This window comes from Eleutherodactylus coqui, chromosome 4 (genome assembly GCF_035609145.1).
Source record: "Eleutherodactylus coqui strain aEleCoq1 chromosome 4, aEleCoq1.hap1, whole genome shotgun sequence".
Lineage (NCBI taxonomy): Eukaryota > Metazoa > Chordata > Amphibia > Anura > Eleutherodactylidae > Eleutherodactylus > Eleutherodactylus coqui.
In genome coordinates, this window is record NC_089840.1 from 237733866 (window position 1) to 237748251 (window position 14386).

Below are 14386 nucleotides of genomic sequence, written 5' to 3' on the forward strand. Positions count from 1 at the left end.
GTGTCCAGCCAACGTGTCTTTCATCTTCTCTGTTTCCTTTTACCACCGTTACAAGTAGCATCTCTTTTTCCAGGGTATTAACCCTCATCACGTGTCCAACGTAAGTCGGTCTCTCTCTTGTTATCCTGCCTTCCAGGCGCACCTGTGGGTTGATCCGGTCCAGGACAGCTTTGTTGGTGACCCCAGCTGTCTAGGAGATTCGTAGAAGTTTTCTCCAAGACCACAGTGCGAAAGCGTCAAATTTTCTGCTGTTTGCTATCCTCAATGTCCGCGCCTCACAGCCATATGTTGCAGTCGGAAAGACGAGGACCATGATTAACCTTCATTTGATGGTGACTGAGACTTTATATGGTAAGTTAAATGGCAGCATTAAAAAAGTACAACCTGTCAGTTAAAAAACAAGCCTTCATACAGCTATGTTGACAGAAAAATAAGAAAAAGTTATGGCTCTAGAAGGCAGGGACAAAAAAATGAAAAATCTGTGCTCTTGAAGGGGTTAACAAATATAAGGTATCGGGCTACTTTTTAATTCTTTCACTTATTTTTTCCCCTACTTAGAGGTGAAACAATCCCACACTTACCCTTTTACAATGGCGTACCACGGCCACTACCTCATCTTCATTGAGCAGCTTTCGGGCCATGTCTTCTGTAACTACCAATCGATCCTCCATAGACATATCTCCATTGTAAAGTGCATTCAGATCCCGCTGTGCCCCAAAGAAAAATGGCCGGGCCCGCTCTTTTCCTAGAGCAAATTAGGTTGTTTTAATTCTGAAATCATAGCCAATGACAGAAGCCTTATGGAGAACCTGGCAGCAAAAAATCCTTTTAAAACCATAGTGTTATACAGCATGACACAAGTGGGGCACACATGGGTATACCCAAAAGAAACCTTTTAGCATCACCAGAAATTCTTACTTTGAAGGTTTCATGCCCAGTTTCCAAATGCGCCATCTCAAGTCAAAGTGGCAATGCCACCATCCATCCAAGTCAGTGCATCATACCCGGCACCCACCCTCTCCTCCCACCCACCAATTCCCTCTGCGTGTTGATGCCAGTACTGGTAGCACTGAAATCTTACGAACTTGCCTTGCGCCCCTCTGGTCATGTCTTACCCGCACATGCGCAGTAACGCGAAGTGCAAACACTAGCGCATTTTGCATTCACTTGTTTTGCATTCATGCCCCACTTGTGTCATGCTGCATAACACTATAGCGGCGGTTTTAAAACAATTTTTCTGCTGACAGGTTCCCTTTAAAGAAAATCACAGACAATCATCAACACTGGTACATAAACCAAAGCTTAAAGTGAATCTCCACCTAAATATATTGTGATTCATTTCTTTACAGTGGCTCAGTTTTCAGTTACAAATCTCCAAATCCCCTTCATAGGCGTATATTTAAAAGAAAACATGCTACCTTTAGTCACCACTAGAGGGAGTTGAGGAGCTTATTGCATACTCTGTGATCATTGAGTGCAATCATTGAGTTTACTTCTCAGCTCCCTCTAGTGGTGACTGCAGACAGCATATTTTTTTTAAGTCTTTGTCTCTGTGGAAGATGTGGAGCTCTGTATCTGGAAAAACAAAGTTTTGGCCTCCTTAAAAATATATTAAATAATTTACCAGCAAAGAATTTTGAACCTTTTTAGATTAAAAACACAAAACGGTACGGCTGGGTGGACATTCACTTTAAAGTTCATGGAAACAGCCATATTTAATGTTTCCTATACAATTTTTTAAAGTCGGCTTCAAAATTTATAAACTCGGGATCAAACCACAAAATGTCAGCTCCAAGCTGTGTTGGTGGCCCGGACTAATGCTTGCTTGCAGGTCCGTAGAGGATGATGTATGATGCTTGCTTTGGTGCACAGTATCAGTTTTGCGCAGACTTTTCCCTTAAAAAATTTTTAAAATATTGAATGATCTATTATCTATATAGAAAGTAATATTTTTGTAATCAAGCAATTAAAAGGATTCTCCCAAAATGCATATCCAGGGAATCCCCCTGCTCAGGGGCCCAGTGGATCCCATTTTGGGGGGGGATCCTTTATTGATACGGAAGTGCCATGGTAGTCTGCAAACTCTTGGGACCCGGAGTATCATACTAAGAACAGATAACCAATGAAAAACAAAAAAGTAGTAGTTAGGGGCAGACATACAGTACTATATGTGCAACCTGTGCAGCAGGTAAAAGGGGCCTAGCAGGCAAGGGGTCCCATTGCTACTTTAAAAAGAATAATAATACTATTAGATCACATGGAAGGGAGCGCACTACTAATTTCCATCCGTAGGTCACGAGTGGATAGGCAAACTAGGCAGCACTAACAAGGTGCTCTATGACTGGCACCATGCTTATTAGCTGTGTGATATATAGTGACCTACACATTGTTCTGCGCAGGGACCTTTCGGTGATAGAAGCACATCTCACAATAATGGATAAAAGTATTTGTCACTAAGTGTCACTTGGCAGTTGCAAATACTTCTATTAGAACGCAATCAATTTAGATGTTTTTTTATTTTTTTAGAAATTAATCCCACCATGCCTGTACCTTGTCATACGTACTCTTCAGATCCATTTCATTATGCCTTGATGAAGGACCCTGTGAGGTCCGGGAGCTCACATTAACATCATGTATTTTTGTAGGCCATTAACCCCTTAAGGACATTGCCTATTTTGGGCTTAAGGACGCAACGATTTTTGGCGGATTTTCTTCTCCATTTTTCAAAAGCCATAACTTTTTTATTTTTCTGTCGACGCGGCCGTATAAGGGCTTGTTTTTTGCGTAGCGAACTGTAGTTTTTATCGGCGCCACTTTTGGGTACATAGACTATATTGTAAAACTTTTATTATTTTTTTATGATAGCAGGGGGAGAAACCGCATCAATTCTGCCATAGATTTTTTTTTTACAGCGTTAATGATGCAGCATAAATGACACAATCCTTTTTTTCTGCGGGTCGGTACGGTTACAACAATATCAAAATTCTTACTTTTTTTAGGTTTTTCCACTGAAATCTTTTTTATTTTCTAAATCGCTGCATTCAAAGGCCTGTAAAATTTTTATTTTTCTATGTACGGAGCTCTATGATCGCTTATTTTTTGCGCAAGGAGCTGTAGTTTTTATTGGTACCATTTTGGGGTACATACGGCTTTTTTGATCACTTTTATTGCGTTTTTAGGGAGTTTTTTAGTGTTTTTTTAACGCTTTTTTCCCTGCACAGTCAAAAGCATGTGCAACTTATTGTACACGTCGTTACGGACGCAACAATACCAAATATGTGGGGTTTAAATTTTTTTTTTACCTATTTTTATGCTAATATGAGAAAACGCATAAAAAAGGGGTTTTTTTACTTTTTTTTTTACATTTTTCTTTTTTATTCATTTTTCTTTTCTTTTTTTTTACACAATTTTTGTCCCTCTGGGGCACTTACAGTATAGCACTGATGATCGCTGTGATAAGCTTATACAGCGATCACAGGCTATGGCAATCTGACGTCCTGTTGCCATAGCAACCAGCCGGGCTCTCAGCGATTATATTGCGAGACCCCGGTGACATCACAGAGGGAGCGCACTCCCTCTGAGAACCCCTCCCATGCCGCGATCTACATAGATCGCGGCAGGGAAGGGGTTAACAGCAGGGGGCGCGTCTCCGATGCACCCCCGCTGTTGCAGCGGGAGGCCGGCTATGGCTGACAGCCGGCTCCCGCTGTGGGATAGCGCGAGTTCATAAGTAATCTCACACTATCCCCAGGACATAAGTTTACGCCCTGCTGTGGGAAGTACCCTGCTGCCAGGACGTAAACTTACGCCCTGGAGCGGAAAGGGGTTAAAAGGTATCATATCTACAGGATTACTTGGTTTCTCTTCCTGAGAACAATCACACTTAGATTAATCCAGTATCTGGAACATCTGATAAAGGATATATACTGTACAGCAGGTTTTCATTTTGGGTGAGTTCTAAGAATACATATGTGAACACATGCTCATAACAGCCCCAACACATACAAAGATGCATCACCGTAGAGATTGTTGAAAGCTTTGTTTATTAATTTTTGGAACAAGGTTTCTGTTTTTTGGCAAGAAAAAGGCTCTGACCCCCTTGTGATTTTGCCACTAGGGGGCACTACTATATTTATAGAAGACTTTTACATGAACTAATCCATACAAAAATAGGACATTTCTCACAAGCTAAGTCTTCCATAAAAAAATATCCTGAACAAAGTTGCCAGAAGTCGCATCAAGTATGAAAAAAAATCAGCAATGAGTGATTGAGTGGAAGTGTTGATCCACTATTAAATATCATAAATCTGCCCTAAATCAAATTCTTCCATTTTAATAAATACAAGACAGTAGTGCATATTCTGCTCTGGTAGCAGAATGCAGGTTATTAATCAGGTATCTGCATCTTTATATGATTGTTGCATGAACACCACACACCTTCTGCACATATTGAGTTAGTCATTTACCCTTCTTCAGGCTTCTGATCATAATTTTCTGAACAATATTAACTAGAAAAAATAGAAACAATATTACAGCCATGGAGAAAACCAACCACTAACTGGAACCCGTCAGTATGCAGGATAATCTACAAATTAATTCTCAAGTTGAATTTTATAGGAATCATATATATATGTATATATATATATATATATATATATATATATATATATATATAGACACTGGGTGTCTATATAAAAGATACGTATATATCAAAGAGGCAAACCATACAGCTGCTAAGGGGCCAATGGAGAGAAGGGGGTCCTGCTATGTTTGAGCCCAGCCCCTTTTCTGTCTGGAACCAATACAGGTCTTCCCTCCCCTGAGGAACTGGCTTACTAGAAAACAAGGGGTTAAGAATGTCTTAAGCATCATGGTAAGAGAGTACCGAGGAAAATAGATACCAGATCCTTCTGTCCTGGGTGATAATATCCAGTATATAAATAAGGCCCAATTTTGTCTTCGAAATGGGCCCTCCTACCTTCTATACTTGTATATGTTACTGCAAAAGCTTCACCTCTTATGAAGACAACCCTTGTGAATCAAAGCCCATGTGTTGAGCTGATCTCCATGGGGCCAGCTTCGGAAATCCCTGATAAATGGTAATCAGCTCTTACTACCAGCTATATACTAGTTATATGTTCAAATGAATGGCTAACCTTATGATATATGGATGGGACAAGCCTGCCAGAGTAAAGCCCCATTTACACGCAACGATTCGTTCAAACGATGGCTTTTGAGCGATAATTGTTTCGTTTAAAAGCTTCCAATTTTCACTCTTCGGCTGAACGATGATTTTTAGGTAAGCATAAAATCCATCGTTCAGCGGAGAGAGATAGCAGGGACTGCACTCTGTGTTCTTCACAAAAGCAGCTGTATCCACATTGTATTCAGCTGACAGCCCTTGTGAAGACAATGCAGCTGAGTGCAAAGTCCAGATCACATGCTGGGATTTGCAAACAGCTGCTGAAGGCTCATTTACATGCAAATGAAGGTAATAAACTGCGAATAGACATTGGTGTCCATTAGCAGTTTATGCAAAACAATCGCTAAAACTGTTAATCTTTCAGTCTTGTGACAGATTGTCTTTGTGTGTAAATGGGCTTTAAAATGTACTATTTGTTAATGTCTCTGCCTAACAGTTGGGGTTGCAAGTGACTCAAATTGTCCAATACTGGCAACATGTAATCAGAGTTGAATAATCCATCTCTAGCTTGGGCTGTGCAACTAAGAATGTACTATAGCCTGGGATTACCCATTAGAACACTCTTAAAAAGGCTATCTCACAATCAATATTTATCACCTATATATGCGATTGTGCTGTGAGGAGGAGATTAAAGGGGTTGCCCAGGGTTATAAAAAACATGTCTGCTTTCCTCCAAACACAGCACCACCCTTGTCCATAGGGTTATGTGGGGTATTGCAGCTCAGCTCCATTTAAGTAAATGGGAACTGAGCTGCAATAACCAACAGACAAGGGTAGTGTTGTGTTTGAAAGAAAGTAGCCATGTTTTTCGAACCCTGGGCAACCTCTTTAAATGGAGTGGCAGTTGAGCATACCCACTTATGTTCCATTCAAAGACTACAGTACTGGTGGAGATAACCGAGCATTGTACTTTGCTATCTCTGTCATTCCCAAAGATTTTGAATGGTCTACCATTCAAATATCCCTAATGTGTGGTTTATGAGGATTCGACCCCTGGGCTGCCCACTGAACAGCAGAGCAATGGGACAAAGAAATCCATACAACACTAAGGATGTTCTTCTTGTATGGATGTAGCAATTGTTATCTTTACACATGGCATGCTATGCTAATAACGTAGCATGCCACTCTAGTACACTTACTGCTGCTTCTTTATGAGAGCTATGTTTGGCTGTTTCCCTTAAATCCGTCCACCTTTAGTAGCTTGAATGCGGATGAGGTCTCCTACGGATAGATGCGGGTCTCAGAGGGGGCCAAAATCTATCAGACATTTATGTCATATCCTGTAGGTATGCCATAAATATCTGAGATGAGGATATCACTTTAAAAGGATTATCTGGGGTCACAATTAGAGATGAGCGAATCTACTCGGTTCGGGTGTTTTTGAACCCGAGCACCGCTTTTTCCGAGTAACTCACTACTCGGACGAAAAGATTCGGGGGCGTCGTGGGGCGGGGGCGGTGTGGTGGAGCGGGGGGTAACAGTGGGGAACAGGGGGGAGCTCTCTCTCCCCTCCCCACTCCCCTATGCAACCCCCCGCTCACCCCCGGCGCCCCCCGAATCTTTTCGCCCGAGTAGTGAGTCACTCGGAAAAAGCGGTGCTCGAGTTCAAAAATACCCGAACCAAGTAGATTCGCTCATCTCTAGTCACAATGCTAAAATAAAAGAAGACATACCTCACCCAATCCTCCGCCGCACCCGCTCTGCCAGAACTGATCCTCTGCTGATCTTTACGTCAAGTTTACTACAGCCAAAACTAAACTGTAGCCGACACATGTTCCATTGTCGGGATGTCATCACTGTAATTGAAAGTGCAGGCCAACGGGGGAATGGGCTCCGGCAGACGGGAGATCAGTAGAGTTAAGGGAGGGTAGTTTCACACCTGTGCCCGGGGTTCCACTTTCCTGCTCTCTTCGGGGAGCAGAAAGGTGAATACCCGCGGCCAAACGGTTCCGTCTCAGCGCCAAACGGACCCCATTGACTATAATGGGGTCCGTTTGGTTTCTGCTCAGCTACCCAGCTTTCAGATAGAAGAAAAAGCACTGCATGCAGCGTTTTTTCTTCTAGTATTTTGAGCGGGATCTTAGGCAGAACCTTTGGATCGAAGGTTCCAAAGTAGGTGTGAAACCGGTATAAGGCTTCTTTCTTAAGAGTACATTTTGTCCCCAGATAACCCTGTTAATGTTAAATTATGGGAAACTCCTTTCATTTATATATCAAAGTTTAGTTTTTCTCTCAATCAAATGTTATACATAGCAAGAGTTTTTTTTGGAACTCAAGTTCACTAGAGGTAATCCAAACAGGATTTGGGGACCATTCAAATATAGGAGGAGATTACAGGAGAAATAAATTGGATTGGTCACTAAATCCTTCTTAGCAGTGACAGGCTTCCTACTTTGTAAGGTGTCACTGTGACAATAATGTGCCGGGTATCAAGCCTGCTGCTGGAGAGCAACATGCAGTGCCAAACTGTACCGAGAAATACAGGAACGGGCAAAAGGTGTAGATAGGTGTGTAAAATAAGAATGCTTTGGAAAGTAGAAGTGTTAATAGTTTAGAATTGTCAATTACCAAAATGCAAAGTGAATGAACAAAAGAGAAATCTAAATCATATCAGGATGTGGTGTGAGGCCTTCAAAAACAGCATCAATTTTGCTAGATACACTTGCACAAAGTCAGAGCTTTTTTAGGATTATACTCAGGCGGATGATTGGCCAACTACACCAAACTTGTGATAATGATCATCATTTTTATATGTAGGTTGAAACGCAGTCATTAATAGAAACAGCTGTGTAGGAGGCTTAAAATGGGGTGAGGAAAAGCCAAAGTCTGCTACAAAGGTGAGGTTATGGAAGACAGGTCATGTCACAGGTCATACACCATGGCAAGACTGAGCACAATAACAAGATACAAGGTAGTTATACTGCATCCGCAAAGTCTCTCTCAAGCAAAGATTTCAAGCAGACTGGGGTTGCATGATGTGCTGTTCAAGCTCTTCTGAAGATGCAGAAAGAAACAGGCAGTGCTGAGGACCGTAGATGCAGTGGCAGGCCAAGGATAGACGCATCATGCTTACTTCGCTTCAAAACTGGAAGATGTACAGCAGTGCCATCAGCTCAGAACTGGCAAAAACCAATGGGACCCAGGTACACCCATCTGGCCAGAAGTGGTCCTTATGGAAGAATTACCATACCTCCAACATCGGAACAAGGCCAAGTGACTCAACTATGCACGAAAACATAGGGTGCCGAAAAATGGCAGCAGGTTCTCTGGAGGGATGAGTAGAAATGAGAAATATTTGGCTCTGACAGAAGGCACTTTATTCGTTAAAGAGTTGGAGAGCGGTACAATAATGAGTGTCTGCAGGCAACAGTGAAGCATGGGTGAGTTGGGGATTTTGTCAGGATTAATGGTGTCCTCAATGTTGAGAAATACAGGCAGATAATTATTCATCATGTAATACCATTAGGAAAGTATCTGATTGGCTTCATATTTATCCTGCAGCAGGATGAACACCCCAAACATCCAATACCATTAAGAACTATCTTCAGTAAAAAGAAGAACAAGGAGTCCTGGAAGTGATGATATGGCCCCTATAGAGCCCGGATCTCAAGAACATCATCCAGTCTGTCTGGGATTACATGAAGAGACAGAAGGATTTGAGCAACATCTACAGAAGATCTGGGGTTAGTTCTCCAAGATGTTTGGAACAACCTCACTTCAAAAACTGTGTGCAAGTGTACCTAGAAGAATTGATGCTTTTTTTGAAGGCAAAGGGTGGTCATACCAAATACTGATGTGAATTGGATTTCTCTTTTGTTCAGTCCCTTTGCATTTTGTTAATTGACAAAAATAAACTATTGTCACTTCTACTTTTGAAATCATTCTTACTGTACAGCATTTTTTGCACATCTGCCTAAAAGGTTCACAAAGTACTGTATATTCCACAGATGGGCATCACTTGTCAAAGGCGCTTCCCTCAGAATAACAGAAAGTTGCAGTTTAAAAACTAACTTTTATTTTTCACAACAGTGGCACTACTGTTGGGTGGTAATCACACTGGGACAAGGGACCTTGAGATACCACCAAATTGGGAGGTTGTGCTCTAGTGCAGAGGCGTAACTTGAAGCTCCTGGGCCCCCATGCAAAACCTGTAACTGGACCCCCAACTATAATGCTTTATTCATGGTACTCGGCTTCCTCTATGGAGAAGAGAGGCCTTATGTGCCCCCCAAGGCTCCTGGGCCCGGGTGCAACCGCATCCCCTGCATCCTCTACAGTTACGCCCTTGCTCTAGTGTGACTTTGGCTCTTGCCCTTCCTCCTGTGGAGAATGTGGGGCTCTTAGAGGCCACTCTCTGCCACAGCCTGCCCTGTCTATATACTAGTCACAAAGCTACCCTCATTATATAGTAGGTATTGCCCTGTGCCTCAGTGGGCAGCTACAAGTGTGCAACATGCAACTCCTGTACATGCTGCTCAACACTGGCATACGGTCCCCTCAGCACAGAGTCCCAGTCCAAGTCCTTATTAGAAAAGGGGTATAGCAAACGGACAACAAGAAAACCATGTTACCCTCTGCCCAGCATCACTGGTAGGGTCTGGTGGAGGCCTGCTAGCTCTGCATAATGTACAGGGCTAACATGCTACACATACAAGTGCGGGGCAACACAGCGGACACAACAAAGGGGCAACAGAAAAACTTTTAGGGTAAGCTCACAAAGGCAGATTTGCTGAGTATTTTGCTGCACCTTTTGATGCATATGTGCAGCAGATTTTACCCTTTCAACATTTAAGGGACCTTATCACCACAGAATAGCTCCATAATCTAAGATATAGTGCAGGTGGTGATGAGGAGCCGAAGGGTGTGTTTCACATACTCAATGTGTGAATGTCTAGGCAATGTGTGAATGGTGCCCGCAGCGTCCCTCCGTGAATTCTGCGTGTGGTCTGAAGATTTGACTCTTCTCAGATCGCTATGTGCGCACTCCATTGAGGTGGTGAAATCTGCTGCAGATCTTCGACGAAATCTGCACCAAATCAGCTACATGGGATCGCACCCTAAATGTGAACAAACACAATTTTACCTTAAGATGGGTAATATGGGGTTCACCGCCTAACGAATTGATTGCATTGACAATGTAACAATAAATTACAGATGTAGCAGGGCTGACTTTCCTTTTTATCTGGATGGGACTACACAGCTTGTCCACTGCTGTGACTCTCCCTTAGTTAGTAGATGTCATCCAGTGCTACAGAACAATAGTTAAGGGGGTGTTCAGAAGTAGAATAAATGGTCCGCCATACTTGCAGAAACATGTCTGTCCATGGGCTGTGTCTGGTATTGCATCTCATCCCCAGTCAAGTGAAGGGAGCTAAACTCCAAGACTAGACACAGTCTATGGACAGATGTGACGCTGTTTCTGCAAGCACAGCAGACCCTTCTTACTCATCCTGGATAACTCATTTAGAGGGGTTTTCTGGGACTATATTACAGATGATCTATCCTCCATCCTGGTTATCAATAATTGATCGGCGGGGGTCTTCTGCTTAGGACCCCCCTTCCCCATCAGCTGTTCGCCCGGCCCACTGTCACTGGACGGAATCGGAAGCAGACACCTCTGTCAAGATTGCAGTGCTTTGGGTAGGTAATGCAGGCACAGCTTCTATTGAATTCAATGGGAGTTGTATCTGCATTACTAACCAAGGCCACTGCACTAAAAGACAGAGCTGTTTGCTTACAGCTCTGTCCACACTGACAGTGGACCAGGCAAAGAGCTAATTGGTGGAGATCCCAAGCAGTGGACACCGCCGATCAAATACTGATGACCTATCCGGAATGTAGGTCATCAATAGTACAGGTCTGCAAAACCTCTTTAAAGAGAGCTGTATAAATCACATTGGTGTTCTTAGCTACCACTCATCAGCTTAGCAGCCAAATATGAAGTTGTATTACAAAGTAGAGAGTACACCGATCAATTACTGCAGAACAGCGGGTGCGCAACATCTTACTATCAGTAACATAGTACCACATGATGGCCGCGCCTTGATCTGCTGACCTCTTCTCTGTACAGCAGAAGGCAACATTTGGAGTCATTGATAAACATGGTAACTCCAGTAACTTTGACCCTGAGCAGACTGTTGGTGGCCGAAGGTGTGGTGCCGGTATTTCTGAAAAAGTCGCACTTGTTGGCTGTTCACAAACCACAGTATGAAGAGTGTACTAAGACTGGTTAAACTATGGACAGACATCCAACAGGGGATCACACAGCGCCAGGCCACAGACCCAGCAATACATCAGCAGGGAAGTTAGACAAATGTGCAAAATGACCATGTAGCGTACATTTCATCAACTGGATTAATGAGTCCCATTCCTTACTGAACCATATGAATGGAGAGGTCAGCACATCGTGAATGGAGAGGTCAGCACATCGTGTAAACATCATGAAGTCATATCCCATGCATTCACCAAGCCAGTGGTGGCACGGTCATGGTGTGAGGAGCATTTTTCTAGCATGGCCCATGGTCATCTTACCACAATCCTTGCATGTTGAGCACTACTGTTAGCTGACCAACTGCACCCATATCCTCAGGAATTTTTGCCCAACCACAGCTCCATCTTTCAACAGCACAACAATCCGTGTCATTGAGCCTGAATCACTAGAAGGTGGTTGGAGGAACATGACAATGAATTCTCTACACTGCCTTGGCCCCAAATTCACTGGACTGTGACAGCATTAAACATGTTTGAGATATGCTGAGATTTGTGGAAAGGGTGGTGAGATCCACTCCCACTTATCTGCGGAATGTGCACCAACTGATGGAGCTGCTGCAAGTCATGATCGCCCAAAAAGGTGGACCAACCCGTTATTGAGTAGGTGTTCCTAAGGCCTCGTTCACATGAGCATTGTTTTCGCCCATTATAGGCGTATAAAAAGATCGCGGCTATACTGCACTAAAGATCGCGTGAACGGGTGAATTACAGCTATCTTAATTAGCCCGTTCACACGATCCGAGGTGCGTGTAATCCAGCTCCCATAGGAGTCTATGGAAAGCACGCACCATGATAGGTCAGGTCTAGAGATGAGGGAGTATACTCGCTAAGGCACATTACTCGAGCGAGTAGTGCCTTAGCCGAGTATCTGCCCGCTCGTCTCTAAAGATTCGGGGGGGCGGGGAGCGGCGGGGGAGAGCGGAGAGGAACGGAGGGGTGATCTCCCTCTCTCCCCCCCGCTGCAACTCACCTGTCACCTGCACCGGCCCCCGAATCTTTAGAGACGAGCAGGGAGATACTCGGCTAAGGCACTACTCGCTCGAGTAATGTGCCTGAGTGAGTATACTCGCTCATCTCTAGTCAGGTCCTATCTTTTCTCACACCACGGACCTTAGATGTGAGCTTTGCAGTCGCATGTCCTATCTTTGATTGGTGCGAGGATTAAGCGCGTCTAAAATTCCTTCATGTAAACGGTTCTATAGGAAACCATTGGTTGTAATTAGACGAGATTTTTTAGCGCGCCTATCATGCGGGAAAACAGCACTCGTGTGAACGAGGCCTAATGCAGTAATTGTTTAGTGTACACGCAAAGCATTAACCAGTAAGTAATTGCTGCATAATGATTTTTTTTCGGCTTGTCAAGTCAACGCTTCTCATGCATCAATAGGACATTCACACATTTATATTTATTATTGATCGCTTTGCTCATTATCACTATGGTGACTCACGGATGGTAATTGCTTTCTGTCCATGGCTGCTTACATTACATAAGAATCAGAATTCAGGATGCTAAATCCCTCAGTAATACCTTTATCTGCTTCACCCCGTGAGGGGGACTTGCCTTTTCTCTTAGCATCTGGAGTAGATGTCTCCTTACTGCTGGGTCCATTCTGTTTTCCAAGGCTGCCTTTAAAAAATAAGTTCATGAACGTCTTGGACCGCTGTAGGCCTGAACTTTCCGGAGTGGAGCGCTTCTCCTTCTTCTTCTTCTTTCTGGCCTCTAAAAAAAAAAAAGTAGTAATTTAATGAGAATGTATCATTACTAGAGATGAGCGAGCACCAAAATGTTCGGGTGCTCGTTACTCGGGACGAAATTATCGCGATGCTCGAGGGTTCGTTTCGAGTAACGAACCCCATTGAAGTCAATGGGCGACCCGAGCATTTTTGTATTTCGCCGATGCTCGCTAAGGTTTTCATGTGTGAAAATCTGGGCAATTCAAGAAAGTGATGGGAACGACACAGCAACGGATAGGGCAGGCGAGGGGCTACATGTTGGGCTGCATCTCAAGTTCACAGGTCCCACTATTAAGCCACAATACCGGCAAGAGTGGGCCCCCCCCCCTCCCAACAACTTTTACTTCTGAAAAGCCCTCATTAGCAATGCATACCTTAGCTAAGCACCACACTACCTCCAACAAAGCACAATCACTGCCTGCATGACACTCCGCTGCCACTTCTCCTGGGTTACATGCTGCCCAACCCCCCCGCACGACCCAGTGTCCACAGCGCACACAAAAGTGTCCCTGCGCAGCCTTCAGCTGCCCTCATGCCACACCACCCTCATGTCTATTTATAAGTGCGTCTGCCATGACGAGGAACCGCAGGCACACACTGCAGAGGGTTGGCACGGCTAGGCAGCGACCCTCTTTAAAAGGGGCGGGGCGATAGCCCACAATGCTGTACAGAAGCAATGAGAAATATAATCCTGTGCCACCGCCATCAGGAGCTGCACACGTGGGCATAGCAATGGGGAACCTATGTGCCACACACTATTCATTCTGTCAAGGTGTCTGCATGCCCCAGTCAGACCGCGGTTTTTAATTCATAGACACAGGCAGGTACAACTCCCTATTGTGAAGTCCCTGTTGACCGACAGCATGGGTGGCTCCCTGGAACCCACCGGCGGTACATAAAAATATCCCATTGCATTGCCCAACACAGCTGAGGTAGTAATGTTGTGCTTAATGCAGGTGGGCTTCGGCCCACACTGCATACCCCAGTCAGACTGGGGTTCTTTAGAAGTGAAAACAGATGCATTTATAATTCTCTGTGGACCCACAGCATGGGTGGGTGCCAGGAAGCCACCGGTGGTACATAAAAATATCCCATTGCATTACCCAACACAGCTGAGGTAGTAATGTCGTGCTTAATGCAGGTGGGTTTCGGCCCACACTGCATGCCCCAGTCTGACTG

The 14386-nt window shown here is 44.0% G+C and overlaps 1 protein-coding gene across 1 annotated transcript in view; it reads right to left on the minus strand.

Moving 5' to 3' along the window:
* PDZD7 (PDZ domain containing 7) overlaps positions 1 to 14386 on the minus strand; it is an 86326-nt gene that overhangs the window by 28998 nt on the left and 42942 nt on the right. The window contains exons 9-11 of the mRNA XM_066600935.1: positions 13002 to 13193; positions 4467 to 4508; positions 582 to 745 (exon numbers count right to left, since the gene is read on the minus strand). Coding sequence (XP_066457032.1) covers positions 582 to 745; positions 4467 to 4508; positions 13002 to 13193 — 398 coding nt within the window. The remainder of the gene's footprint in view (positions 1 to 581; positions 746 to 4466; positions 4509 to 13001; positions 13194 to 14386) is intronic.